General features: G+C 52.2%; 7 protein-coding genes and 2 non-coding genes across 9 annotated transcripts; 4 read left to right on the top strand and 5 right to left on the bottom strand.

Moving 5' to 3' along the window:
* Positions 1 to 1,009: 1,009 nt before the first annotated feature.
* Positions 1,010 to 1,094, bottom strand: ASPBRDRAFT_t9. Its single transcript has one exon. It is a non-coding gene; the product is annotated as a tRNA-Lys (tRNA).
* Positions 1,095 to 1,371: 277 nt separating this feature from the next.
* On the bottom strand, positions 1,372 to 1,458 carry ASPBRDRAFT_t8. Its single transcript has one exon. It is a non-coding gene; the product is annotated as a tRNA-Lys (tRNA).
* Positions 1,459 to 2,034: 576 nt separating this feature from the next.
* Positions 2,035 to 7,873, top strand: ASPBRDRAFT_71135 (BTB domain and ankyrin repeat protein). Its single transcript, XM_067629110.1, has 3 exons — positions 2,035 to 5,610; positions 5,664 to 5,781; positions 5,835 to 7,873. Exons 1-3 carry the CDS (start codon positions 2,520 to 2,522, stop codon positions 7,549 to 7,551), a joined length of 4,926 nt encoding a protein of 1,641 aa, XP_067485074.1. The 5' UTR covers positions 2,035 to 2,519; the 3' UTR covers positions 7,552 to 7,873.
* A 129-nt stretch (positions 7,874 to 8,002) lies between these two features.
* On the bottom strand, positions 8,003 to 10,421 carry ASPBRDRAFT_37055 (uncharacterized protein). The gene has a single exon (XM_067623646.1). It carries the CDS (start codon positions 10,281 to 10,283, stop codon positions 8,289 to 8,291), a length of 1,995 nt encoding a protein of 664 aa, XP_067485073.1. The 5' UTR covers positions 10,284 to 10,421; the 3' UTR covers positions 8,003 to 8,288.
* A 737-nt stretch (positions 10,422 to 11,158) lies between these two features.
* vps27 (ESCRT-0 subunit protein VPS27) lies at positions 11,159 to 14,067 on the bottom strand. Its single transcript, XM_067623645.1, has 5 exons — positions 13,762 to 14,067; positions 13,529 to 13,661; positions 13,188 to 13,469; positions 12,359 to 13,127; positions 11,159 to 12,287 (listed from the first exon to the last, which is right to left on the bottom strand). Exons 1-5 carry the CDS (start codon positions 13,827 to 13,829, stop codon positions 11,383 to 11,385), a joined length of 2,157 nt encoding a protein of 718 aa, XP_067485072.1. The 5' UTR covers positions 13,830 to 14,067; the 3' UTR covers positions 11,159 to 11,382.
* A 202-nt stretch (positions 14,068 to 14,269) lies between these two features.
* ASPBRDRAFT_37053 (putative ubiquitin C-terminal hydrolase) lies at positions 14,270 to 18,520 on the top strand. The gene is made up of 3 exons (XM_067623643.1): positions 14,270 to 14,815; positions 14,882 to 15,082; positions 15,173 to 18,520. Exons 1-3 carry the CDS (start codon positions 14,573 to 14,575, stop codon positions 18,029 to 18,031), a joined length of 3,303 nt encoding a protein of 1,100 aa, XP_067485071.1. The 5' UTR covers positions 14,270 to 14,572; the 3' UTR covers positions 18,032 to 18,520.
* A 1,336-nt stretch (positions 18,521 to 19,856) lies between these two features.
* Positions 19,857 to 21,453, top strand: ASPBRDRAFT_37052 (cytochrome b5-like heme/steroid binding domain-containing protein). Its single transcript, XM_067623642.1, has 4 exons — positions 19,857 to 19,965; positions 20,274 to 20,415; positions 20,601 to 20,727; positions 20,802 to 21,453. Exons 2-4 carry the CDS (start codon positions 20,297 to 20,299, stop codon positions 20,970 to 20,972), a joined length of 417 nt encoding a protein of 138 aa, XP_067485070.1. The 5' UTR covers positions 19,857 to 19,965; positions 20,274 to 20,296; the 3' UTR covers positions 20,973 to 21,453.
* ASPBRDRAFT_249598 (uncharacterized protein) lies at positions 20,619 to 21,642 on the top strand. Its single transcript, XM_067622115.1, has 2 exons — positions 20,619 to 20,727; positions 20,802 to 21,642. The coding sequence occupies exon 2, from the start codon at positions 21,038 to 21,040 to the stop codon at positions 21,524 to 21,526; it is 489 nt and encodes a 162-aa protein (XP_067485069.1). The 5' UTR covers positions 20,619 to 20,727; positions 20,802 to 21,037; the 3' UTR covers positions 21,527 to 21,642.
* ASPBRDRAFT_249788 (putative RNA binding effector protein Scp160) lies at positions 21,642 to 26,077 on the bottom strand. Its single transcript, XM_067622117.1, has 5 exons — positions 25,997 to 26,077; positions 25,485 to 25,939; positions 25,154 to 25,422; positions 22,804 to 25,096; positions 21,642 to 22,746 (listed from the first exon to the last, which is right to left on the bottom strand). The coding sequence occupies exons 2-5, from the start codon at positions 25,867 to 25,869 to the stop codon at positions 21,758 to 21,760; spliced, it is 3,936 nt and encodes a 1,311-aa protein (XP_067485068.1). The 5' UTR covers positions 25,870 to 25,939; positions 25,997 to 26,077; the 3' UTR covers positions 21,642 to 21,757.
* Between the last annotated feature and the right edge of the window lie 509 nt (positions 26,078 to 26,586).

The raw sequence follows: 26,586 nt of genomic DNA, 5'->3' as shown, positions 1-26,586 counted from the left end.
TCATCTACTCGAAGAAATATATCAACTAGTATTGGTAATAATATAAAGAGACTGTCAAGCCAAACTCTTAAAATCTTGGGCTGAGACAAGAATCCCAGACCCACAACTCATCATGTAGTCAATAGGGCCCCGAAAAGTCAACATTGGCGATTTCAATACGCTTTCAAGCATTGTCCATCACAAGTTCACAACATTCGCCCGGGGGTCCCTGCAACAACGTGGAGACTTGGACCTTAACAGCAAAGGGCCTACGCAAGATGTGAGTGACAACAAATGCTTGCTAGTAACTAAAGCAAAGCATGACAGCGCGATGTATTTGTTCAGTGTGTGCATCCCTGTAGACTTATCTTGATAAGATGGGTGAATATAGTTTCCACCTGACAGCATGCACAGGGACAGGGAAGTAGGGTCATGCTAGGGTTGTCTGGGTCATTTGGGGTAGACATGATAAGGTGATAAAGGAGGTTAGAAGGATAATTTTAGCAACATGGATGTGACAAAGACAATAGGATGGGTGGCCCTCGGTGCTGAACGGGTTTAAATTCCTTATCATAGATGAGAAGAGTGGCGAAAATTTGAAAGACATCTGGACCCTGGGGTAGTAAACAAGAAGCACGTGTACGACAAAGTGTGGTTGCCAGTAGTTTGAACAACGGATACGCTGTTTGGAATAGGTTGGAGTGTGACATGCAACCCCCTATAAAGAACTAGTTAGTCACTCTATATTAGTTAGCAAGTGCTTCGCTGAGGACCATTTCCTGTAGTCTGTTAAGACGGTACGACGGTCTGATCGTATATCCACCTCATAGACAAAAGGACAATTGTGGACAAGGGTTTCGATGTAGAGGTGTTGACCGTTATCCTGGAAAGTTGAAGGTGTATCTACTGCATTTCACAGAGATACGAAGTGAGCAGGGCTTGACCACACATTGGTAGGGTAACTAGTATCTACCTTTCTACCCCATACACTGGATGTTCCTATTTCAGGAGGGAAACAATAAAAAAGGATCGCCCGATGCGAGACTCGAACTCGCAACCTTCGGATCGCTATGATCTAAAAGTCCGACGCTACTAACCAATTGAGCTAACCGGGCAACTGTTGATAACGTGACGGCGTATCTATCTGCTTTGAATGCTCTGAAGAGAAAGCGGGCTACATTGGCCAATGTGCGACCGTGGAGAGGTAATTATCCAGATCCACCTATCTACCGCTTTTTCTTTTGGGTGTTTACAAAGCGATATAAGATAGCAAAACATCAACTGGAGGGGGTTAGCATAGCTTTTTCATGTTATTTGATGGTAGCCCAGCCTTGAGTGAGATCATGTAGCCGGCAAAAACATGAGACTACTACAGCCCAAGAAAAAGAAGATCGCCCGATGCGAGACTCGAACTCGCAACCTTCGGATCACATGTGATCGTAAAAGTCCGACGCTACTAACCAATTGAGCTAACCGGGCAATTGTTGGCGGGTTTTCAAATAATGCGATACCTAAGCCGGGTACTTACATGATGAAGCATGACCTGCTTTTAGGACATATTTGTAGCCATGTCTATGCGATACTCCAGTCTCCAGATGATGATCTTGTGAAATTGCCTCATTCGGAGTAACAACTAGAAGGTTGAAATTGAAGAAGAGTGGACCACTTAGTTTACCTGCCAGCTGCTGCAGGTACTAGTATTCTATCAGCTTTAAGTACAACACCGTCCTTCTGGCGGATAGTATAAACCCGAGTATAGTAACTAGTATAGTGTAGCAGTAGCACGGGTTGTAGGGCACGAAATATACACGGACCTTGAAATACTTCGAGTTATTTGCAAAGTCATGCACAGAACTCCATCTACTACCAGCATCAGCAACAGGGAGTCCAAGACTGCAAGAGGGGGTGGTCAACACATTCCCGTCATCTTCATTATACTTAACTAACCAATGGAATGCTCCTCGCCGTCCGTCGGGGAACATGGAGGGGTGCGCCGCTACGATTGGCCACCGCCCGGAGGGTATTATCCACGGATCAGAAGGAAAGACATAATCAGTCTGTGCTTCCCTGCGAACACCCTTCAGTCCATCTTACTTCCAATCCGGCTAATGGCCTCTATCCCTCCTTGAACCCGGTCATCCGACTTGAACTCGCGGTCGCGTACCTTCTCTCGAGCTTACCGGACGCGCTGAGCCCTTTCCCTCCCCCGCTGTTCACCAAGACTCCGACTCCAATATTCGTCTCCGTATAGCTATCATCGCCACCGCATTACCGCGTTCGACTTGCTTCACTATCGTCATCAGCAGAAGGCCATCCCTCACAACGCCCTAACCTCACATCTACGACCCAGCTATCCTTGTTCGAGAAACCTACGAAAGATTGCCACCCCGCGTTGACCATCGTCAACCCCTCCTCTTCTGCCCGGTCAGAATACTCTTGTCACCCACACTCTTGCTGGTGCGCCGCCAACCCTCCGCGGTTACAGCGACGCTCTGGTTCTGGGCTGATAAGAGTTTCTGACACACTACAATTCTGAGCACATGAGTAGCAAGCTCTGGGGATTCTTCTTTTACGATGACGTTGAGAGCTTTCGGCGGTTCCTGGCAACGGCCACCTATACGAGTGGCAGCCAGCGGACGGGAGCCGGAGGGGCTTCTTCCTTCAAACCGGGAAGCCCCGGGTCTGTGATAGCCTCTTCGCCGGGTACATCGACGAAGAGCAGAAAATTGACAGGGACCTCACCAGGAACTCCCATACCGGATCGAAGTGGTGGTCTGCGTCCCGGCAAGACACTGTCTCGGGAGGAACTGAACGCACGGGATCATCACGGTCGAACCCTCCTCCATCATGTGGCTTCCTCACCGAAAAGTACTGCAATCGAGTTTGCCATAGCCCTGCTTGAGATTCCCGCTCTTGACATCTATGCGCAAGACTGGGAGAGTGGTTGGACGGCTTTACATCGAGCCTTGTATGCAGGAAATGCAACGATCGCCCAGGCGTTGATGGCACGAGATATGCGCGACGCAACTGATTTCAGTAAAGCAAGTAATTCCGGGAATCTAAGCGGGGGGTTGATTAGGATTAAGGACCGAGAAGGCTATAGTCCATTTGACGTGTATGGGGCGACGATTGCGACTCGCGACATCAAACGTATCAGCTCCCGATCAACAATTGAGGACCCTCTTTTTGCAGATATGGACAATAGTGATGCTGCTTCCGATGTATCATCTAATGGAGAAGGCTTCGACGAAGACTCACGCAGTGGGAGGAGCCTTATGAAGCCCAGGACCAACTTGTCTGGTGACGAAGTCTTCACCTTTGGAAGTAACAAGAATCTGAACCTAGGAGTTGGGGATCAAGATGATCGTCAATACCCCGAGAGAATCACTCTCAAACGACCTGAGCATCTCTTACAACGTTTTTACCGCGAATTCTTGGAGCAACGGTCGGATGATGATAGGTTTGACCCTGATCAAGAATCTGGCCACTCAAGGGACTTGCCAGCGTTGGTGAAGAACAGGCCCATAAAGATCCAGAATATTGTAATGTCGAAGCTTCAGACAGCTATTCTCACTACCGACCCCGAGTCTAACCTCTTCGTCTGTGGATTCGGGCCCGGCGGGCGTCTGGGTACCGGGGATGAGTCAACTCGATTCAGTTTTGTCTGCATAGACACGGGTGGACTCGCAAATAGGAGGGTTATTTCTATCGCTCTAGGCCAGGATCATACGCTTGCGATCACTGACCGCGGCGAAATCTTCAGCTGGGGCAGCAACAAGTTTGGCCAACTCGGCTACAGTCTCCCAAGGGGCAATAATCGGGACGACGTGCCTATACAGAGCTCGCCTCGACAGATTTTCAACCCCTTCAAGAAGGAGGTTATTCTCGGGGCAGCAGCATCGGCAATCCATTCGGTCGTCTTCAGCACGTCTGGTCTCTACACATTTGGTAAAAACGAAGGACAGTTGGGGCTGGTGGATTCTGATGCTCGTTCACTCGAAATTCAAACGACGCCCCGGCGGGTAGGGGCATCCCTGTTCAGCGCCCCGATCCAAAGCGTGTCTGCAATCGATCAGGCGACAGCGGTCCTTCTCCAGAATCATGAAGTCTGGGTATTTTCGCAATACGGCTATTCGAAGCTCTTGTTTCCTCTGGATGTCAGTTCAAGGTTCATAAAGGATAGCTTTATGGCTACGCGGTATGGTTCGTCCGTCAACGAAATCGTTAAGGTCAAGTCTGGTGGGAATACAATTTGTGCGCTGTCCAGCTTTGGTGAAGTGTATACGGTTCAGGTCAACAAGGCAGAACATCCACCAATATCGACATCAACAACCAACCCCTCCAAAACGCGCAATTCCTTGTCCCAGCCGACTCGCGTTTGGTCCATTAAGAAAGCCCATATGGCTGCTGCGGATGTAGATGTCGGGCAGGATGGCTCAATTGTCATATGTACTGTCTCTGGTTCGGCCTGGAGGAAGGAGAAGAGAGGGAAGACGAAGGACACTGCATCGAAAGATTACAAGTTCGCTCGTATACCTGGCTTATCCCGAGTCATTGGCGTATGCAGCAATGCTTTTGGGGCATATGCAGCTGTGCAACGTGACTCCGATGTTGCAAAGGAGCAAATCAACATCGATAAGTCTACCTTGTGGGAAGATCTCCTTCCCCTGTCGCCATTCAACTCGCTACAAGAAACCATAGATCCGACGGGTCAAATCGATGAGACGGACGCCCTTGTGGACATGGAGCCTGCCATGGCTATTAGGAGAGCCGTCATTTCATCTTCGGAGATCGAACCATTGTTCCAGACATCACAGTCAAGAGCACCAGCCGGGACAGTGTGGCTCAGCACGAGCCAATCTGACATACATGTACCGGTGCACGAATTCATCTTAACAGGACGCAGCGTGGTCCTGCGAAAAGCATTCCAGGACTTCCGCAGTACGGGCCACGCCTCTGTTTCTGATACTGTGACTATTCAGCGTGACGGTCAGGGCCAGACGCACGTCATCATACATGCCGTTGACGTACTCACCGTCTTGAACATTGCTTTCTTCGTATACACCGACAGCATCTTGGACGTCTGGCAGCAGGCCCGATACGCGCCGGACAGTGCCTCTAGATATCGCCAAGTTCGGAGCGAGGTGATGCGTATCGCTAGTCATCTGGGCTTTACGACTTTGGAGAGGGCTGCTAGGCTTATGATTGAACCGACCAGGTCCCTCAAAACTGATATGGAGCGAGCTATCAGGGACCCGGCCTTCTTTGACAGTGCTGATGTGGTCATCGAGTTGAATGGGAGTGAGGTGAAGGCTCACAGCCACGTCATTTGTCAAAGGTGTCCCTTCTTTAATGCCCTCTTCTTTGGCCGCTCAGGAGGTATGTGGCTGTTGCCACGCCGTGAAGGCCCAGAACAGATGATTCGCATTGATCTCAGACACTTCGAGCCGAATGTTTTCAACTTCATTCTTCGCTATATGTATGCAGACACGGAAACTGAGCTTTTTGATGATGTTCGATCGAGGGATCTGGAAGATTTTATCGACTTGGTACTTGATGTTGCATTTGTGGCCAATGAATTGATGATCGACAGACTCGCTCAGATATGTCAGAAAATGCTTGGGATGTTTGGTAAATCTACCCTTCTTGCCTCTTATTTCATCTCACTGACCAACGTATTCTAGTGAACACACGCAATGTGTGCCACCTGCTCAATGCCATTGCTCCGTGCTTTGTGACAGAATTCAAGGATGCTGCTCTGGAGTACATATGCTTGAATTTGGAGGACTTGCTGGCGAACAGGTGAGCGCCACCACATTTTACAGTCATGTTTGGGTTTCTTACATCTTTTGCAGGCTATTGGAGGACCTCGACGATATTTTGCTCGGTGCGCTTGACACTGTCTGCCGCGACAACCAGATGGCTAGCTTCCCTGTTTCGCGGGGCCGGAATACGGAAGAATATGTCTTCGAGAAATACCCAGAAGTGGTATCCTTGATAGAGGAAGATAGGAAGCGGAGAATCGACTCCATGAAGATCAGGTCTCGCCTCAATCGCATCGACGCCTACGAGGGCAAGTCACGTATGATGAGTAGTGAGAAGGCAGCTATTTCGCCATTAACGCAGAGAATGAAGGCTACTCCAGCGAAGGATAGCCCGACCTCAGCGAGTGGCAGCCCCCTGCTGAAATCGAGACAATCTGTGGGCGATTTGATGTTTCAGATGGATGATGAATATCTTTTGTCTCCTGGGGAGTCCGGAAAAGGGAAGAGCGCTGTGCAAGAGGACAAATCACCTGCTGCAAACAAGCACAAGCCGTCGTTCGATTCGCCCGCTCTTGGGTCTAGCTTAGCCGACGGGGAATCTTTCGGGGGACGAAGTTACCTGGATGATCAGATGGCTTCCTCGCGAGGCCTTGCGGTTCCAGAGTCACCGACTGAATCCCGCGCTGCCTCACTTTACAAGAAGAGGAATGGGTCCTTGACCCCGCCAGATGCTGGTCAGCCTCCCTGGAGCTCTTCAGCATTATCCTCGTCTAAGAAGAGTCTCAAAGATATCATGAGCGAAACTTCGGAAAACCGGGTATCGAACCTTAGCTTGGGAATGGGGGCTCGTCGTGAGAACAACAATGCTACTTCCAAGCTCTCCCAAAAGGAAAGGAAGAAGATCCAGCAGCAGCAGATGCAAGATATGCTCGCCGCTCAACAAAAAGCGAAGGAAGGGCCCCAGAACCCTTGGAAACTTCCGAGCACGAGTAGTCCCGCTCCTGTCACTGAGCCAAGTCCGTCCGAAGAGTCTGCGAGGTCTACTCCAAAGCCGTCGATGACTCTTCGTCAAACAGTCGCTGGCACCCCTCCGCCTGGTACAAAGACAAAGACCACTCCTGTCCAAGCCCAAGGTCGCAGTACCCCCAGCAAGGCTCAAACACCATCTAAGTCTTCACTTCCAGGGCCATCAACCGCTGCACCATCTACTTCTAACCTCTCACCCAATCCTAAACCCTCCATCCAATCCATTCGTCACATACCACGACCAGAACCCTACCAAACGAGCTTTCATACCCCATCATCAAGCTCACTTTCATTAGCCACTATTCTCATGCAGCAACAAACAGAGAAAGACGAACTGCACGAAGCCGCCACAGCCAAGCACAATCTTGAAGACATCCAACTAGAGCAACAGTTCCAAGAATGGTGGGACAAAGAAAGCAGACGTGTCCAAGGAATCCCAGAGCCCGGCCCTACCTCAGAAAATACTACTCAAGAAACTAGAGATACTCGAGGTAACCGCGGCCGTGGCAAAGGCCCGGGACACCAGCAGCGCAAGAGGCGTGGAAAAGGCGGCCCCAACGGTACCACTGACGACTCTACTCAGCCACCACAACCCTCCACACAACCTCCGCGGAAGGACCAGCAGCAAAAGAAAATTTCTTCCGCTCCTCGGCGCGAGCAACCACCACAGCGGCCACAGGCGAATGGGAACCATCCGGACACAGCAAGTGGCAGCTCCCGTCGCGGTGGTAGAGGCGCTGCTCGCGGCAGAGGCAATAGAGAACGCGGGAAAGTTGCTTGAGCATATACTCCTACCTACTTCTACCTTCTCCGAGATGAGGATGTGCAACCCCTCACCCCAATCTCAAAACTCATGTTATGTGGATAAATGATACATTAGTCACGACTCTTATAGACAGGAAGAGCGATAGGAAGAAAGAGAGACCAACAGGGTGGATAGACTTGGGCTTTTCTTTTTTTGTTCATCTTATGATTTTGGGTAACTGTATGTGTGTATTGTATGGTTCATCCGAGAGACGAATAATATTGAACTACTACTTTTCGCTTCTATACTTATTGAAAATTTCTCATTGTCATATCCAATCTACACAGGTGTCGAAAATGATTATATAATATATAGCTTATTTGGGACATCAAAGGCACAGAATGGGATATAGATAGTAATATTTGGCCAGGTGGTTGTTACTGAATTGATTACACTATTACGTAAAGAAGTATCTATAATCGTAGCACAAGATAGACAGAGAAGGAGACTAGAAGAGGGAGGGGGAGCGAGGAATTAGAAGCAAATATAAGGAGAAGGCATAAGCAACAGCAGTAGAACATCTCAGGGTGATATCACATCATGACGCCATTTACGCAGAAAAGAAGAAGAAAAGCAGTTGACTCCGAAACGACCTTTAGCGCTACATCAAGTAGGACCGAACGCCAGTGTTGCTAATAGAAGATAACCAAGGACATAAAGAATGATAGCGATAATTGATAAACAGAAGGTTGGGAAGGGCGGGTGTTGTACAATTAGCCGGCGGTGGCCACTTCGCGACTATCCCACATGCGGCGGATCATCATCTCCGCTTCATTAGCACGAAGGGTGTCTTCGGTGATGTCCTCCGGGGCTGAACTGCCATGGACAGGTTCGTCGGATGTGGAGAGTATGCGATGGGACGGGTGTTGAGACTTTTGTCCCTGGGCTCCGTCGGATTCAGTCACTAGTTCATCTGGATCTTGGAGATAAGCCTGAGAGACTGAGGTGTGCATGTCATGATCCCGTTTGCCGATGAGCTGTCTGGGTTCAGGGCTAGCGCTATGGCGACCACTGCCTTCTTGCAGGAGGGTCAGTGCTGGTGCTGACTTGATCGGCTTGCCAAGTGATGCCCGTGGCCCCAAGCTGGATCCAGTAGCACCACCTTTGAGATCATGGAGGATCATGTTCAGACGGTTGAAGCTGTCGCCGGTGGGAGATTGGAACCTTCGCACGACCGTGAGCTCCAACGCTGTCTTCTCGTATGCTTTGCGGATATGCTTGACTTCATTGTCATGCACGGCCCCACCTGTGCGGGAAGGCCCGTTGACAAGGGCCCTGCCGGGTTCAAACGGGCCAACGCCCGGGCGAGCGTGGGTCACAGCAATGTATGCGGGATCTATGGCTGATGGGGAGACTGTTGCAGCTACGCCATGGCCGTCAGGCGGTGATGTGTTGAGTGCCGCAGTGCGTTGCAACCAAAGCTTTTGCTGTGTACGGGAATGCGGCTCGGCACCCGCGGGCCTTGAAGGTGGGGAAGCTCGTGGCTTCCTGGAGCTGGTACCGCGAGGGGATGGTGGTGTCTGCGGGTGATAGTGTGGTAGGAAGGACGACGGAGTATTCGGGTCGGAGTCGGTACGAGAGAACGCATGTGGCCCAGTCTTGTTATTAATGATAAACTTCGAGACACCTCCTTCAATCGAAGACGAGGTCGCCTGGGCCTGTGTACCCGGCGTATGCGCTAACGTATTGTGGGACGAAGACAGGGGACGCCGTGCACCATCAGGCCCGGACGCCAAGTTGGTCAGAGATGCATTGCGCGAGAGCGATTCCACGGCGGTCGGCTTCACCGTGGCGGATATGGAAGACATGGCGGGCGGCGCTTTGGCGGAATGGGACGGAGTGAGCAGGCGAGCGGCAATATCGGGATGGTCGAGAGCGCGGCCCGCTTCTTCGTGTCTTTCCTCGGAATCAGAACGCTGTTGTGGAGTATCGTCGTCGTCGTCTTGATCGTCGTCGGATAGGTGGTCTTCGCCAAAACTCTTGCTGGTTGACTCTGGAAGACTGGTGGCTCGAGGGAATTGTGGGTAGGAGCGTTTGACGAAAGTAAGGGGGTCCACCAGCACGGCAGGATTCTCCACACTCTCCTTCGACTGTGCGACCGAGCTGCGCCGGGTACTTTCAGGTGACTGAGTGGTATCTTCCCAGTCAGCGTCGTCGTTGTCGGAATCCGCCAGCTCAAAGCCCACGGTCTTCTTCTTCCCCGAACTCGAGTGAGGACGGTCGGTCACTAGAGCTTTCTTCCCCAGAACACCCGAAGGATTGCGTCGGAGAGCCGGGCTCGAGTAATTCTTTTTCATCGAACCGGTGCTGCTGCGGTGTGGTTCGTCCAACACCCCATCCCAGCGGACGTGATGCCCCCGGGGGCTTGCAGCGGGTGTTGCGGGTGCGGACTTCTTGCGCTGATGCACGCGAGCGGGACCTTCCGTCGTAGTAATACCGATCTGGTGGGAGGACTGGTGTCTTTGTAGCTTGTTCAGATTCTTTCCGAAAGAAGGATTGCGGTGATGATTGCGACCACCGCCGACCAAATGGGGACGATGGGGGCGATGAGGAAGCTTCTGAGGGTTGGAGGAGTGAGAGTGAGACAGCTCGCCTTGAGTGGTGGTGGTGGTTGAGGAGGAAGAGCGCGTGACGACCGCGTGAGAGGAAACAGCGCGGCGGCCCAGTCCCGGGCGCTTAACTGGGGAAGAAGTGTTGGAGGTCGGCATGGCGGCAATAAGTTAATCACAGGCAAGGCGAGGAAAAAGCAAGGGCGTCCCGACTGAGAGGGGATGGGGTGGGAATCAGCGCCGGATCGGGCGAGGAGCAGCAGGTCGGAGGAATAGCGATCCAAGCGATTGGAGGGACTTCTGCAGTATTAGAGGACCAGCCCAGGTAAGCAGCAAGTAAATCACTGAGTCTCACAGCAGAATCCAGAAATGCTGCAGATAATTGTAAGAAGGAAAAGCAAAGAGTGATTGTTTCTTTCCAGCAAAGATTCTTCGAGGATGCTGCGAAAGCGCGGGGGAAGAAGCAATTGGTGGCTGACGCTGACGCGAGATGCGTTACACCAGTAAGTCCGAAGCTGAAGAAGAGGGTGTGGAGGGGAGAGTCTCGGCGGAAAGAGAGTACGTTAGGGGAGCGTGAGAGAGTAAGGAGGGATCAAGTAGTTATTGATGGAGATGAGCAAAGGAAAGACACCCTGAAGGAGTTAGTCTAGGACATTGAGGAGTAGAGAAGTAGACCATCAATTCCCCCGGACAGAGAGAAGAAGAAGAGGAAGAAGAAGAGAAAGAAGGAGAGGGAAGATGAAGATTGATGAAGATCGAAGATGGAATCCGGAATGGAAACGAATGAATTGGATGAATGACTGAATAATACATACCTTCCCCGTTCCGTTTCCATACCGAGTCCAGACCGAGTATCCATTGCTGTATTTTTCCTTTTTGCCACCGAGACCGTCGATCGCCAGGCAGTTACGGAGTAACTACTATCGAGTTAGTTCTCCACGAGGCATTTTCCTCATCTACGGAGTAGTATACTTCTTATCTCCTTATGTATGGAGTAATAATGTGTTGACTCCCCTACATAGAGAAATTACCTCCTGTAACAGTCATGGATTCCTGAAGTACTAAGGAGTTCTTCAATCCATAGGATTGTGACATCTGTACATACAATTTCGTGGCTTGCAAACAACCAATGTTTTTGGTATCACGGTGACAAAACGACTATAGTATAAGCAACAAGAACAAACATTGCTAACGCTCCCTCTCTCTCTCCCTCTCCCTGTCATCGTTCCCCCCGCGCCCCGCTGCCTCCCCCTTGCTTCTAGAGCTCAATCAGACTTTCTTCTACCGGTGGCCGCGACGGCGTGGGCTGTTGATACGGTGCATGAGACGGGGTAATACCCACGGGAGAGACATCCCCCACACCCTGGCCGGGATGTACGGGCGCTCCTTGAGAGTATGTCGGGTAAGGTGTCCCCTGAGGAGCCTGGGGGGCATAATATGATGCAGCAGACGGGTCCGTTGGCTGCCGTTGAAGCCCTCCCGGTCCGCTAGGTTGCATCCCCTGCGTTTCCGCCAAATGCCGGTAGCCGGAAGCCGGCCCTTGCTCGGCTGGGAAATCTGGGGCTGACGGGGCCGATGGTTGATACTGTGTGTCCCGTTGCATCACCGGTGAGGCCTGATAAGGCATGTCTGGCTCCATTGGTCGGGCATGTTGTGCCGGTTTGATGTCTGGTTCCACGTGTGGTGGAGAGGTGTAGAACTGTGTCGGAGCGGCTGGCCCCGGATAGGCTGAAGGGTTGCTGGGGTAAGCCATACTGGCGCTCGAAGGTTGTGGTGATGCGACCGCATGGGCATTGCCGTTCCAAGGTACGGTGGGTGAGATAGGCTGTGAGGGATGCGCATAGACACTAGGGCTCATGGTACCACTACGTGTGCCGACTCTCTCATAAAGTTCCCTTTCAGGCTGAGGCTGGGTGTAAGGCGTTGTTGAAGCCTGGTGACTCTCGGCCATTGTATTCCCGTAGTAAAAGCTTTCAGTTCCGGTTTTCCCATCAGGCGCATGGGTGGGCATAGGCGGGTAGATGTTGGGGTACGGCGATCCACCGGGGACCGGGCTGTATCCTAGAGAATGTTGTGCGTAAGCGCTGGATAGACGTTCCTCAAGCATGCGATCATAGTATCGGACAACCGTCGAGAGTTTGGCGTGTAGGTCAAGGAGTGTGTCTGCATCTCATGTGTTAGCCATCAAGAGTCTTTCGCCGAGTGATAGAATAGAATCCGTGGTATTGGCTTACCGTGTTTGCTCATGGTCTCCCCATAGCTCCGCGCCAACTTGGGGCGAAGCGCGCCAATACTCTCGTAGAGTTCCTGGATCTGAGGTTCGCGGAGTATGGTCCCCGGGGGCTGGTGTTGTAGTCGGTCGACCAGAGCGGCGAAAAGATGAATGTTCTCTACCTCGACCGGGCTGAGCTCGTAGGAATTCTTTGGCAGCGGGGTTGCACTGGGTGTCTGGCGGGACGGTATATCTGCAGACGATGTGTTCTTCAAAGCGGCCGCATGCTTCTGCTTGTGCTCTTCCATGTCACGCAGGGATGCTTCGATAGCAGCCTTGAGATCCGCATCCTCCTCTTCTTCTATGGCAGGCTGAGCGGGTGCTCTGGGTGGCTGCTGGACCGCCGTACTCTGCGGAACATAACCACTCGAGCCCTTGTTCTGCGCCTCCTCTAAGCTCATCTGTAGCGCCCGGCGCAGGTCATCATCGAACCCCCCTTCTGCCCTACCTCCACGAGGCTCCATCACGCTGGATTTGGTTATAGAGTTGTTCTTGAATGATGCTCGATCGGAAAGGCCACTTGGGGCAAGGGCTTTGGAGGTCAACTTGGCATAACAGCCGTCGTCCACCCGAACAGGCTGCAGGATTCCGAGATGAGGTAGAGGGAGAGTTTTGCTGGAACATTGCGCATCGAAGACACTCCCGCAGTTGCGACAATGGTGTTTGCGATTCATGAAGCTGAAAGGAGTACGGCAGCGCATGCAGACATCGGAGTCGATCCACTCAGGAGGCTTGCGCATTTCAAATATTAGCATCAGGAAGGCTAACGTACTGCAGCGTAAGCAACTCACCGCACTGCTCTCCAACATGCTTCCGCTGATCTGGGTCTTGGGGGGAAAGCGGAAACCTTCGTCTTGCAGCCTCCGGTATGTTTCTCCAACGTAGCTCAGGTCCATACGGCCCTGGGCTGCCATGGCCCAGTCCTGAATCAGTTCTAGCATCTTGGACTTTACGTCGGAGTTCAGCGGAGCACCCTCGGTCTTGAGGAGCGAAACAAGGTTATCCATAAACTCGCGCGACGCAATTTCGGCCAAAAAATGAGTACCGCCATTCTTCACGCATGTGTCTGTTAACTGCATAGTGAACCACCTGTTAGTATTAATTGCCGTTGCAACGAAATCGAGTAGCCAACCTTCAATGTCGCCAGCTGTATATTTGGGTTCTTGTTTTCTAACCGCCGTTTCAAACATCTCATAGCATCTTTGGGCTGGACACCTTTCGATCGGATGAGGTCGGAAATCTCTAGGTTGAGCGCAATGTCCTCTCTGCGCCAATTGTTAGAGATCAGTTGGTGGTTGGCTGGATGGGGGCCGTTCGCAGGCCGATCGCTTTCATATAAGGTGTGGGTAAAGAGAGGAGACATACAGGGAAGATGCAGTGGCCTTTTCCACCTGATCTTCGATTGATGACGTTGAAGAGAACCACCCCGCCATGTTGACAGTGCGCAATGGATGATAATCTGACGATGGCGGAGCCCAGGATCGCTATGACGTTGGGTAGCAGCGACAAGGGGGGATGTTGGGTAGAGTCCTAGCCGGCAAAGTAGAGGTAGAGGTGAGGTGGGAGAGATGACCAGATCACGACCTGGAATGCTTCAGGATCAGACCTGAGTTGGAAGCCAAGAGCGAAAGAAGGGGAGTCGACAGCAAGCTCCAGGCAGATCGAAGCGATAACAGTAACGAGCGATGATGGCGGGAGGTACCAACTTACCTAATGCAGTAGGCAGCGATGTGGCCCCGCCATTGGTCGGGCGCCATGAGTCAGCCGGCAGCCCCAGGCAGCCAGGGTCATGCAGTGGCGTCATAGGGCCGGGCGGTGAGTAACACGGCGGTGACGATACCGGCGCGTTACATACCGACTTACCCCAGAATCATCCCAATCCATCCATTTCCATCCCGCAACGTTGGCTGCCTATTTGGCCTGGCAGTGTCCGATTCTCCTCTCGTTGAGGCCCTGCGCTCTCTCTTACTTGCATGTTTCTTCGGTTCTCTCAGCTCGGGCCTGTCAGTGCGGTTGCCATCGGTCTTTCCTCCCCGTGTTCCCCGTGATTCTTCCAGCCAGTCAGTCTCCTTCGATTTCCGTCCCGAGTTTGACCAGATTGCCCCTCGCCGCATCTTCATACGAAGCCGCTCTCCAGGTCATGTGCTGAGATTCGGCTTTCTCTCGCTGTGATATAATGTCCCCAGATGCAGCGGCTCTACCCTCTCCTCCAGACTTTGCACCGTGGGAGAACGCCCCCCGCCGCCCTCAGTCCCTCGGTGGTATGCAGCCGGGCGGGAAGTCAATCGCCGCCGGACTAGGATCGTATCAGGCCAACAACAGCTATGGGTCCCCCGCCGGGTCTCAACCAGCACGATTCCCCAATATCAAGGATCTACAGGATGAAGCAGCAGCTCTCGATCTGAATGACAATACTTCGGTAGGTTTCCACCCAGCTATGCGATTGATGGTGACGTTGCGGATGTCTGACTTGCTTTCTGTACAGCTTAGCATTCTGCTGGAGCGAGCGCAAGTGGCCATAGATCGAGCCCGTGAGCTTTCCAATACCGATCAACTGGATAGGGCTTATGTGCATTACCTGCGGGCGTCCGAGATCACGATCAATATAATACCTAATCACCCTGACTACCGAGCCACTGCCAGCCAACGTCCAGGATGGTACAAACGATTCGGGGAGTTGATGATGGTATGCAGCGGTCTCCCCAAAGCACATTCGGTGCTGTGAATAATGTTATGTCTGAGATTCGTACAATGGTGGCTAATATGATGGTGGCAGGCTGTGCGGATGAAGCAAGGGACAATGGACGACATCAAGCAACAAATATTGGAGAACAATCTGCTGAGCAATGTGCAACCTGGCGGGGTGTCTTGGTCGAACCCTCCACGACCAAGATCACAAGTGGTGTCTCCTGGACCTGGACAGAGCCCGGGCCCAAGAGGTCGCCCCGCTGACGCTGGCAACAATTCCCTGCGGATGCCTAGCCCCACGCAATTCCAACGATCATCTGAAGCAAATGCGAAAATGAATCGTTTTTCAAGCCCTGCTGGGGATGCACTTGCTGAGAGATTCGCCAAATTAAAAATGTCGCCGCCTACTTCATCCGATGTAGGGTACATCTCCAATGGCCAAAACAGTACTACCTCAACACCCCCGACTCAGGATTTCCCTTCTCGGCCATCGTCCCAAATGTCTCAAGGAGTACCCCCACGGCGCCCTCTGGGACCCCGTAGTATGGGTTCCTCTAATAGTGTGCCTACTATTCCGCCAAAAGTACCCCTTAATACCTCTCTTCCTCGCGCTCCCGATCCAACTTACAGTCCGATTTGGACAGTACCTTCACAAGGACCGTCAAACCCACCCAGGACCTCAGTCGAAAGCTCTCGTCCCGTCAACCCACGGTATTCGCAGATTACGACATCTCCTCGCGGTAGTCCTATCCGTGATGGCTTCGACGATAACCCTTACAGGTCTCAAACTCCGAACGGTGTACATCAGGCAAAAGAGGTCAGGAGCAGTAGTGCAGATCTCCCACACAGCACCACAATTGAGCCCCAGAAGCTGCTGGAGTATATGCGCAAATATAACATTCTATTGATCGATGTGCGTTTCCGGGACCAGTATGATAGTGGTCACATCTATGCTTCCTCGATCCTGTGCATTGAACCAGTGGCACTGAAGGAGAATGTGTCAGCGGAAGAGCTCGAAGAGCGTCTGGTAGTGTCACCGGAACATGAGCAGTCATTATTCGAGCGGCGCAACGAATACGACATGGTCGTCTATTATGACCAGGGAACGGCATCAGTCAGCTATCTAGCCGGATCTCCCGTTGGCACTACAGCTCCTCATCTACGAGCGCTCTATGACACACTATATGAATTCAACGCATATAAGCCATTGAAAGATGGACGACCTCCTGCACTACTCCTCGGCGGCCTTGACGCATGGGTCGACCTAGTTGGCCAGCAGTCTCTGGCCACATCTTCCACTGCTGCGGTGATAGGTTCCTTGCAAGCGAAGAGGCCTATCAGAAGACCGGGGCGACCGCTTGGAAGAGTGCCTACGATTGTCAGTGCCAATTCTAGCCTAGAAGTGAGGAAGAGAAGATTGCGCGAATACAAGCCACTGAATCCTCAAGAGCTCACAGAATGGATGGAAAAGTCCAAGACGGAGGAAATCGACCCCGGGACTTATGTCGAGGAGGAAGCACTCGCAGAAGAACCGGAGGGAGCCGAAGAGCCACCTGTCTCTCCGTTTGTGCACACATACGAGGATTTCTTGCGACGTTTCCCGGAACCACATGCAATCCAGCAGTCAATGGTGACGCCGCATGTTCGGCCAGCGGGGACACCCGCACCCAACTATGCTGCCCCTGTGCCTGTTGCCCCATCGAGGCCTCCGCCTGCAGTTCCACGGCCCAGCTATAGTGGCGTTTCAGACGGTCGGCAAATACAACCTACGTTGGAGCGACAGAACTCGGCCACCAAAACAGCTCTCTACACGCCCAGCTCGATGCTTAACCGCCTGAAGCTCCCACGGACTGGCTTGACTAATTTTGGTGTGACCTGTTACATGAATTCAACCCTTCAGTGTTTGAACGCTACGGTGGTGCTGAGCAAGTTCTTCATTGACAATCGGTTCCGGTACTATGTACAAAAGAATTGGAAGGGCTCCCAGGGCGTCATGCCGGGGCTTTATGCGAATCTGATCCGATCACTCTGGAAGAACGACGTGGAAGTGATCATGCCGACTTCCTTCCGAAATTTCTGCGGACGGCTCAACCAAGAATGGGCTATCGATCGCCAGCAGGATGCAAAGGAGTTCTTCGATTTTGTCGTCGATTGTTTGCACGAGGACCTCAACATCAACTGGCAGCGAACGCCTCTCAGGCCCTTGACATTCGAGGAGGAGATGCAGCGCGAGAGAATGCCAGTCCCCAAGGTATCTAAAATCGAGTGGGATCGGTACTGTCACCGTGAAGAGTCATTCATTTCCTCACTCTTTGCTGGCCAGCACGCGAGCCGTCTGCGCTGCATCACCTGTAAGCGGACATCCACCACGTATGAAGCATTCTACAGTATCAGTGTGGAGATCCCACCATCAGGCACGGGCGACATTTACCAGTGTCTTCGCAGTTATTGTCAAGAAGAGATGCTGAGTGGGGATGAGGTGTGGAAATGTCCGTACTGCAAGTGTGAACGAGTCGCCACCAAACAGATCATCATCACGCGGGCACCGCAGATCTTGGTCGTGCACTTTAAGAGGTTCTCGGCATCGAAGAATCAAAGCGCCCGGAAGATCCATACGCCCATCGACTTTCCTTTGCATGGACTCCGAATGGACGATTTTGTCTTTTCGGCCTACAACCAGGGGCAGACCAACGGATTACCCCATGACCCGATCGCGGCCACGGTGCCTCCGTTCACGTACGATGCGTACGGGGTCTTGCGGCATATCGGATCATCGATGGGCAGCGGACATTACATCTCTCTGGTGCGAGATGCGCAGCGGCAATGCTGGCGACGATATGACGACGAGCGGGTGACGGACTTTAACCCGCGCGATCTGCGATCGAAAGACCGACTGCAGAACGAACAAGCCTATATTGTATTCTACGAGCGGGTGCCGGCCAAGTAAGGGGACGGAGAGGGGGTTCTCATTCTCTTTTTTTTTTCACATATTTTCCCCTTTCTTTATAAAATCTGTTCATTCCCCCACGTCCGCCTTTTCCCGGGGGTTTGGGGAGATCATGATGTAGCGTTGATTTCGATTTGGCATGGGTAAGATTTGCACTGGGACTGGTGACGATTTATACTATACTTGGGTTTTCTTTCTTTATTTTCTTCTTGAAGTTTGCGATTGCCAAAGAGACGATGACACGGGCTTGCATGAGGGATGAATTTCAACATGTAACGAACTTATATCCTTTGCTTATTGTTGTTGTTGTTGTTTTATTGTTTTTGCATCATCATCAACCATACCTATTTGAGCAAGACATGTTTTGACGATGGGCTGGCTGGCTGGGCCATTGACTGATGCATTAGTACTTAAGCGATATGGGATGTATAGATATTTAAGTTCTAGTCCTTGACGATAGATCATTGGATAACTACTACTTGTTTGCCATTTCATGAAAAAGATTATAGAACCCCACAATGTAGATATCTATCAGTATCTAGATAAGTCTATCACTCTAACTATTTACTACAAGTAGAATAACATTCCGCGCGGGCACATGACCGGGAACAACAAAAAAGGCGGGGAAAGAGTCAGTGGCCAACTGGGGCAGTTAATCCCGACGGCGCTACCCGACACGATCCTCTCCCCGAGGTTACGGTTATCGAGACTATCGAGGCATGGCCGCTGGATCGCACTGTCGGGATTTACCATCCACATTCCACAGCAGATGGGCGGAATCACGGAATTCGGTTTCAGGTCTTCACCATCATTTTAGTACTAGATTAGGTGATTCACTATAAGATTTTGTGTATTATCTTACACACTGTACGCTGACATTGATACTGTGAATACTTTCATTCTACAGATAATTACGTATAACTAAGTAATACCTAGCAGAAGATAAAGAGTATCGCGGAATTCTGCTGGAATGGCTGTCACACCACAATAAGGTATGGTGGAGCAAAGGCAAGTCTCGATTACATGTAGTTGTGACTCCCGCGGAGGTTATTCCGAGGGGATTTTCAGTGGAGCGAACCAGGCTAATCATTTTCTAGAATTCCTTGCGAGAAAAGTGATAAACAATCTGATAACGGGGTAGGGGCATATACATACTTCTATCAAAGAGGCATACAGACAGAGATAGGTACACCAAATCCGGTAAAAAGATCCCTGAAGAACTAAGACAATCATCCAACCCAGACTATGTATAACTATTGCATGCATCATAAAAGCAAAGCATCAGTAACTTAACTAATTCACCGACATAATTTTGATTATTGATCGACGGCCCGTTCTAGTCACTCTTCCCCATCAGGTCTAGTGCATGAGATACACTGACTAAGCCAGGAATAAGCGGATGGTGATTGGCGGAGAGAGAACCATCCCTATCAGGCCACTTTTCAGGATTGCCTGTTTGGGAACAGGTTGGGAACAGGGCCGATCGAAGGCCAAAAGTAATAGTATTATTGAGACTTGACAGTAGAATATGGTGGAAGTATAGTAAGGGACTAGGGAGCAGCTTCAACGGCAAGCCGGTTAACGCAGGGAGAGGCAGTCCCGGTGGCCGGATGGCAGCCACGGCTCCTGATGCTGGGATTGGAATAACGTTCCTGGCGTCCATCCAGTTGGAAAGGCGGAGACGGCGTCGAATCACAAGCGCCCAGGGGGCTGCCTAAGGAACCGACTCTTTCCCATCTGCTCGGCTTCCTCCTTCTCTCTCTCCTCCTCTTTCTTCTCCTCTCTCTCTCTTCCTCTCTTTCTCTCTCTCTCTCTCCTTCCTCGGGTTCATCTTTAGTCTCTATTCTTCTCTCGTCTAGATAGATCTTGTGTGATCTGCCTCTTTCGAGTCTTGTACTTCCGTACTTTTTTCCCCCATTCTTGTTGAATCTTCGGTGAGTCTCCGCTCTATCGCATTTCTTGTCTCTTTTGCGATCTTGTGTTTTCTACATCCCGAGGTACACACTCTGGACAGGCTGGATTGGGGGGTGGCTTACATTTCTGGCATTGTTGTTCGCATTGCCTAATAATGCTATACCGTATCGCATGAAGTCCAGAGTCATGGACGGCATCCTGATTATTGGAACTGTCCTGGAACCATTCCCCGATATCCCCTGCTTATCACCGTGTTCTTATTGCTCACACCGATCAATCTCTCCTTGGCCATGTCAGTCGCTGACTATCCCTTCACTTATTCCCACAGATAGTACACTTACTACCACAACCATGTCCGACGCAAAGGAATTCACCTTCCAGGAGGTCAGCGCCCACAACACCAAGAAGGATCTTTACATGGTCATCCACGACAAGGTCTATGATTGTACCTCCTTCGTCGATGAGCACCCGTACGTTTACCGTCCTACATCTCCCACTCGCATATCCGTTCCCAATTGAGCTCTCCCCCCATTCCCCTCCAGAGAGAGATTCTGCTTGCTCTCCCCAAAAAAGAGCAATGAGACAGATCGCGCAAGGAAATACCCCGCAGGGCCAAAGAAATAAACCAAGCTAACACTACTTGACCTTCAAACAGTGGTGGTGAGGAAGTCCTTCTCGATGTCGGTGGCCAGGACGGTACCGAGGCTTTCGAAGATGTCGGACACAGTGACGAGGCCCGTGAGATCCTGGATGGTCTCCTGGTCGGCAAGCTGAAGCGCGTGGTACGTCAAACACCTGAGGGAAAACCCAAGCAAATCGCAAAACAGTAGTTCTCACACTGACGCAATTCCACCAGCCCGGTGACCCTGCTCCTCGCTCTCAACACCAGTCTTCTTCCGGTCCCTCCGCCTCCAGCGACAACGCCGGCATGGGTGTCGGTCTCTACGGCATCGTCCTGGTTGGCGGTCTGATCGCCTACTTTGCCTACCAATACCTCCAGAATGCTTCCGCCGCTGAGACGCAGTAAACGATATCCCTTTTTATTTTCTTATTATACTTAATAACTTAAAAACAAAAAGAGATGAATCCCATATGAAACTAAATCCCTTTTTCCCTTTCCCTACTTCTTCATTGATTCTTGATCTTGTCAATTTGGCCAATTCCGTTTGGAAATTCGGTCTCGTTTTGTCCTTGGACCTGTCGATTTCGGCTGCCGTTTCCCACTTCGTCCGCATGAGGGGTTGTTGGGTTGATATCCAATGCAGATATTCTTTCTTTTCCTCGTTCATGTCAATTCCCCCGTTCTCGTTTCCATTTAGAGTGCAATGTCACGATGTTTATGCGTGTTATTTTCATGGATTGGTAGCCGAGCAAGAGCTATTAGAGATACATGATAAAGATAAACATAACCCCAGTGCGCTACGCTGGTTGGATTTCAAGGTTGATTCAAAATTGACTCTCTGCATATACATCTTATCCATAATGGGCAGCTGTCTAGCAGTATACAGGGTTCTTATCTTGAGAATCTGGCAATTATGTAATGCATATAATAGTATTTATAGTAAGAGGGGTGGGGCCTAATCACAGGATATTCAAGGCAGGTTATGCAATTCGTCAACCGCCCAGCAAATGCATGTAAGATGTATAACACAGTCTTCTTTTAGGTGAGAGAGCACATAAGACAAAGATAGAATGAAAGGAAATTATAAAAAAAAATAAAATAAAAATCATGGGTCGCTCGATGATTCTAACATATCACCCTGGAAAAACCACCAGCCAGCCATATATATGGAATCATCTAAACCGGCCTCTTCATGACCGAGAGTTGCCGCTCAAGCCAGCGCGGACAGCCTCGAGAATCATGTCCTTGGCCTCTTCCAGGCCTTCCTTGCTTCCCTTGATCTCGATCGCTTCACCCTTGGCTTGGTCCTTGGGCACATTGATCCGGCAGCCAGTCTGCTTGCGGATCGCGTTGATCTGACTACCACCCTGGCCAACGACGAAGCGGTAAGTCTTCGGGTCAGGCAGGATGAGGTAGCCCGTAGCGGACTGCTGAGAGGCATTGGCAATAGCCTTCTCCAAGGCCGACTTGGCCTTGGCGACATTGTCGCTGGTTCCCGACAACACCCACGGGATGGTCGCCGGTTCGGAGGGATCGACAGCTGCCGGGCTGTTGTCCACGATCTTCCACGAGTGAGCCTCCACGGCCTCGCTGGGCTCATCTGTGATCAAGGGGAGAGAAGAGGCACCGTTGACCGCCCCGCGGGAATCCTCAGAGGCAGGCTTGGGAGGCACTTGCTGCCCAGCATGATCCACGGTAACGCGGTAATCGTTGCGCAGACGACGGAAGAAAGAGCCATTCTCAGAAATAGCATGGTGCAGGTTCCGGGGAACCTCCACCGTCTCGCCCTGCTGATCCTTGAGCATGGACTCAATGTGCTCTTTAGCCTCCGCGACTGCGTTGCTGGGGCCCTTCAGCTTGATGTCAGAGCGTCCGGATCCCTGCTTGGGGATATCGAGGGTGATGTTGAACTTGGACTCAATGCCGCGCCTGGTCTCACCTCCACGGCCAATGAGCAGACGATGTTGAGACGGAGGAACCTCGACGGTCGCGGACACTTGATCCTCACGCTCCTTGACGAAGTCCTGGATGGCAGCAATGATCTTATCAACCACCTGGCCGTTTCCTTCAAGCTTGATGGCCGAGTCGCTGCTCTCTGGACGAGGGAACTTGACCGTTCGGGAAGCGCTGCCATCGGTAGGGCCACCAGCCTCGGCGACGATCTTGCGGATGTTGGCTCCTGAACAACTGTTAGTTACTCTTTCCACCTTGTAGCAACGGGCAACAGATTACTCACCACCGGCGCCAATGAGCGACTTGTGGTACTTCTTGTCCACATCAATAGTCTTAGTAACAATAGAGTCGAACTCCTTAGACCGCTGCTCCAGGATCTTCTTTGCCTCCTCAACTTGTTTCTTTGTGCCCCTGATCTTGATCTGCACACGGCCGGACTCATCCGGAGCATCGTTGACTCCCGGAACATCAATCTGGGCGCCGGTGTCGGCGCGGAGCTTGTCCATTTCACGACCGCGCTGGCCAATCAAGGATGGGATTTGCGCTTGAGCGACAGACACGGTAGCCGTGTAGGAGTGGTCAATCACCCACTGCAGCAAGCTAAGAATCTCATCGCGCGCAGAATCAGCACCCTTGCTGGGTCCCTTGACGATGACCTCATCCAGAGCCTGCTGAGGGCGGTTGGGGCGAGAGCCACCTGCGTCGCTAGAGGTCTCAGCGACAGACTGGTCATCGTTGACAGAAGCAGCGACGGCAGCCCGGGGAAACTGAACGCGGACAGAGTAGCGGTCCTGCAGTCTGTTGACCTGGCTTCCCTTCTGACCAATCAATTCCCGGTGATACTGGGCAGGAACCTTCAGGACATGGGTGGTCTCATCTTCCAATTTCCTGCCCAGGTTGATGATCCTAGTCTTGGCAGCATCGGCCTTGGCCTTGGGTCCTTTGACCTCGACCTTACCATTCTCGACCTTGATGTCAACGTCAAACTCATCACGCAGCTTGTTAATGTTCTCGCCACGCTTGCCAATCAAGAAGTTGGCATACTTCTGGGGGAAGTCAAAGGACGTGGTGTATCCTCTTTCAAGGTCGTCTTTCTCCTGCTCCACAACAAACGCTTGGAGCTTCGAAGCAAGATCCTCCACCAGACGAGAGGGTCCACGAAGTGCAACATCAGACTCGTTACGGTTACGTCCATCCCCGACAATGGCGCGAACAGGGATCTCGTCCTCACTCTTCCCTTCCTGCTGGCGGACGATGAACTTGCGAACCTTGTCCTGGTACTTGCTGGGCACGCTCACAGACGTCGCCACGACATCGTTCTGGTCACCAAGAGTGCTCAGAAGATACTCCTGAGCCTCCTGGAGGGCCTTTTCGAAGGTAGCCAGTTCAGCGGCAGAAGGTCTCTGACGAGGGATCTCAACCTGAGCAGTAGAAGCGGACGGGCCTTCGTACACCAAGACCACGTCGGAGCTATCAAGCTCGTCAGGCACAAGAAGGTGAACGCCATAGTCACTCCGCAACTTGGGAATGCTCCGAGAGCGCAGGTAAGGGTGGAAGTAGGGGTCGATGGCGAGGCTACGAAGTCTCGTAGGAGGGTGAGCCTGGACCAAGTTCATGATATCGGACCTGGCGCGAATGGTGTTCTTGCCATCTCTCGAGTAGACCTCCCAGGTCACAGGTCCGTCCGAGCTTGGCGGAAGGGCGATCCGAGCGTCATACATCCGTTCAAGCTCCTTGATGATCTGACGCTGTTTCAGGTATTGAGTGAGGGCGCGAGCATGGGCATGGGGGCCCATGGGAGCACTGGGGTGCTGACGGGAGAGGTCAATGCTTGCCATCTGCATGCTAGTGGCGAGGTCCATTGCCCGGTTGATACCATTCTCGATGCAGTCAAGCGGACCCGTGATGGTGAGGAATTCGCTCTCGTCAGAGGCAGGAGGCAGGACAATGGCACAGCCAGTGTCAGCAAGGAATTCGTGCAGAGCATCGGCATTGTCGCCAAGGATGAACTGATGCTGGCCACGGTTGATGGCCAACTGGCGGAGCGTGAGCTGGCGTTGCAGGTCGGCCGCAAGTCTCTCAATTTCCGCGCGAGCTTCTTGGGCGGCAGTACGCTCACCAGAGATGTGGATGTGCTTCTCGGGAGCCGGCACGAACTGGACGTGACCCGGATCAGCCTCCTGAGGCGGAGGTTGACTCTGCCAGGTATCGTATCGCGGCACATGCACTTGCGCCTTGGTACGCTCCTCGATCTCCTTGAGGTTGGCATTGTGAGCACCGGCGATGAAGGGGAAGAACTCCGGCGGGATGGATTTGAGGCGCAGGCTCATGTTGGAGGCGCGCTCCTTGACAATCGCTTCAATCTCCCGACGCGCCATCTCCGCGGCAACAGCATCACCCTCGATAAGGACGTCGATAGTGTCGCTGTCGTCATCCTCCGCACCAGGAGCAGACTCCTCGGCGCGAGGAACCTGCACCCGTGCGCCGGTCCGTTGCTGGATGTCTTGAACGACGGCGCCTTGGCGTCCGATGATGTGAGGCCGAGCAGATGTGGGGATCGGAACGCGAACCGATTGCTAAGGCAAGACGTTAGTCCACAATCTACCCTCAACCGTGAACGCAGGGATACATGCCTTGGATCCGACCTGCTGAGCGACCTCCTTCAGGGCCTGCCTGACCGCATCCACGGATCCTTTACCCTCGAAGATTATGGAGCCACCGGGTCCACCGCGCATGTCGACATTGGCCTTGGATCGCTTAGAGATATCGCGCAGGATATCCCGCAGGGGCTTCTTGAGCTGACCTCGAGGGAGCATCTGCGAGGGCGCCAACCGGAGTTGTTCCATGTGCTTGCCGGGCAGACTCATGATCCTGGGAACTTCAGAACCAAAACCTCCGGGAGCTGGTTTAGGAATGATCAGTACAACGATGTAGGTTTTAGCCAATGAGTCGAGTAAAACATACCAGTCTGTGCGCCGCTGGCAGCACCGTTAGCGACGGCAGCAGCGGCGGAGCCTCGGGCCCCCCAAGCAGCGGCGGCGGGGGCCTTGGGCTTCGGACCACTCCCAAGGGCCGGGAATAGTTCCTCAGACTGGACATCAAAGGCAGGTGTCTTCTTGGGAGCTGGCTTCGGGGCTGGCGAGGCGGTCGGGGCCGGGGTCTGCGACGGAGCGGAGGACTCGGCCTCAATCACCGAGGAAGAGGGAGGGGGATGCTTCAAATCCTCTTCATCGACAACTTCTTCCACAGTAGTCTTGTGCGCCTCATCACGGGCATGCTGCTCTTCCAGCATAGCAGCCCGGGACTTGGTACCACCGTTCACGTTGACACTCGACACTTCGGAAGCCATGGTAGCGGGACGATCGGTGGACTCGGGAAGATCTCAAATGGAGGAGAGAAACGGAGGAGGGGAACTATTGCTGATATTCGGTGATGTTAGAAGAGACCAATTGATAGCCCGAAAGGCGCCAACATACCGACAAGCAATGGGAGTTAATGTGATTATAGCTGACTGTTAACAGACGTCCAATAGCACCGGATATCAACACCAAGCGGAGAGATGCCTTGTTGAGCAAATGATCCAAAAGTATAATGGCCTAAAGCCGCAAAAGTGTAGTCAAGAAAGGAAAAGCTCAATTGCTACCTGCAGGGGCTAAATGCGAAAAAAGAATTGATGGCCAAGATATGTCTTAAGATTATTCGGAGAAAATGAGGGGGGCAAGTGGGAGAGAAGAGGGAAACAAAAGACAAAAGTGGAAAGGCGGAGAAGGAGGATGGAAAAGGATGAGCGGAGGGGGGGGAAGGGAAAAGAGGCGAATGGAGAGGAAGAAGGAGGAGGAGGAGAAGAGGGTCAATGTAATTGACACGATCCAGAGGGAGGACAACCGAGCGAATCTGGAGATGGAGAAGAGAAAGAGAAGAAGAAGAGAGGAAGAGGAAGAGGAAGAAGAGGACAGACAACAAGCCCGAGTGGTCGGAGAGGAAAGTTGGAAAGGCCGGGGGAGGAAGTCATTCCCTTTCGGGCTGATGGGCGGAGCCGCCGTTCCTCAACCTTAAGGACTTCTTC

Source organism: Aspergillus brasiliensis (genome assembly GCF_001889945.1).
Source record: "Aspergillus brasiliensis CBS 101740 unplaced genomic scaffold ASPBRscaffold_1, whole genome shotgun sequence".
NCBI classification, from domain to species: domain Eukaryota; kingdom Fungi; phylum Ascomycota; class Eurotiomycetes; order Eurotiales; family Aspergillaceae; genus Aspergillus; species Aspergillus brasiliensis.
The sequence above is the reverse complement of the archived record's forward strand: the minus strand, read 5'-3'. Positions and strand labels throughout refer to the sequence as shown.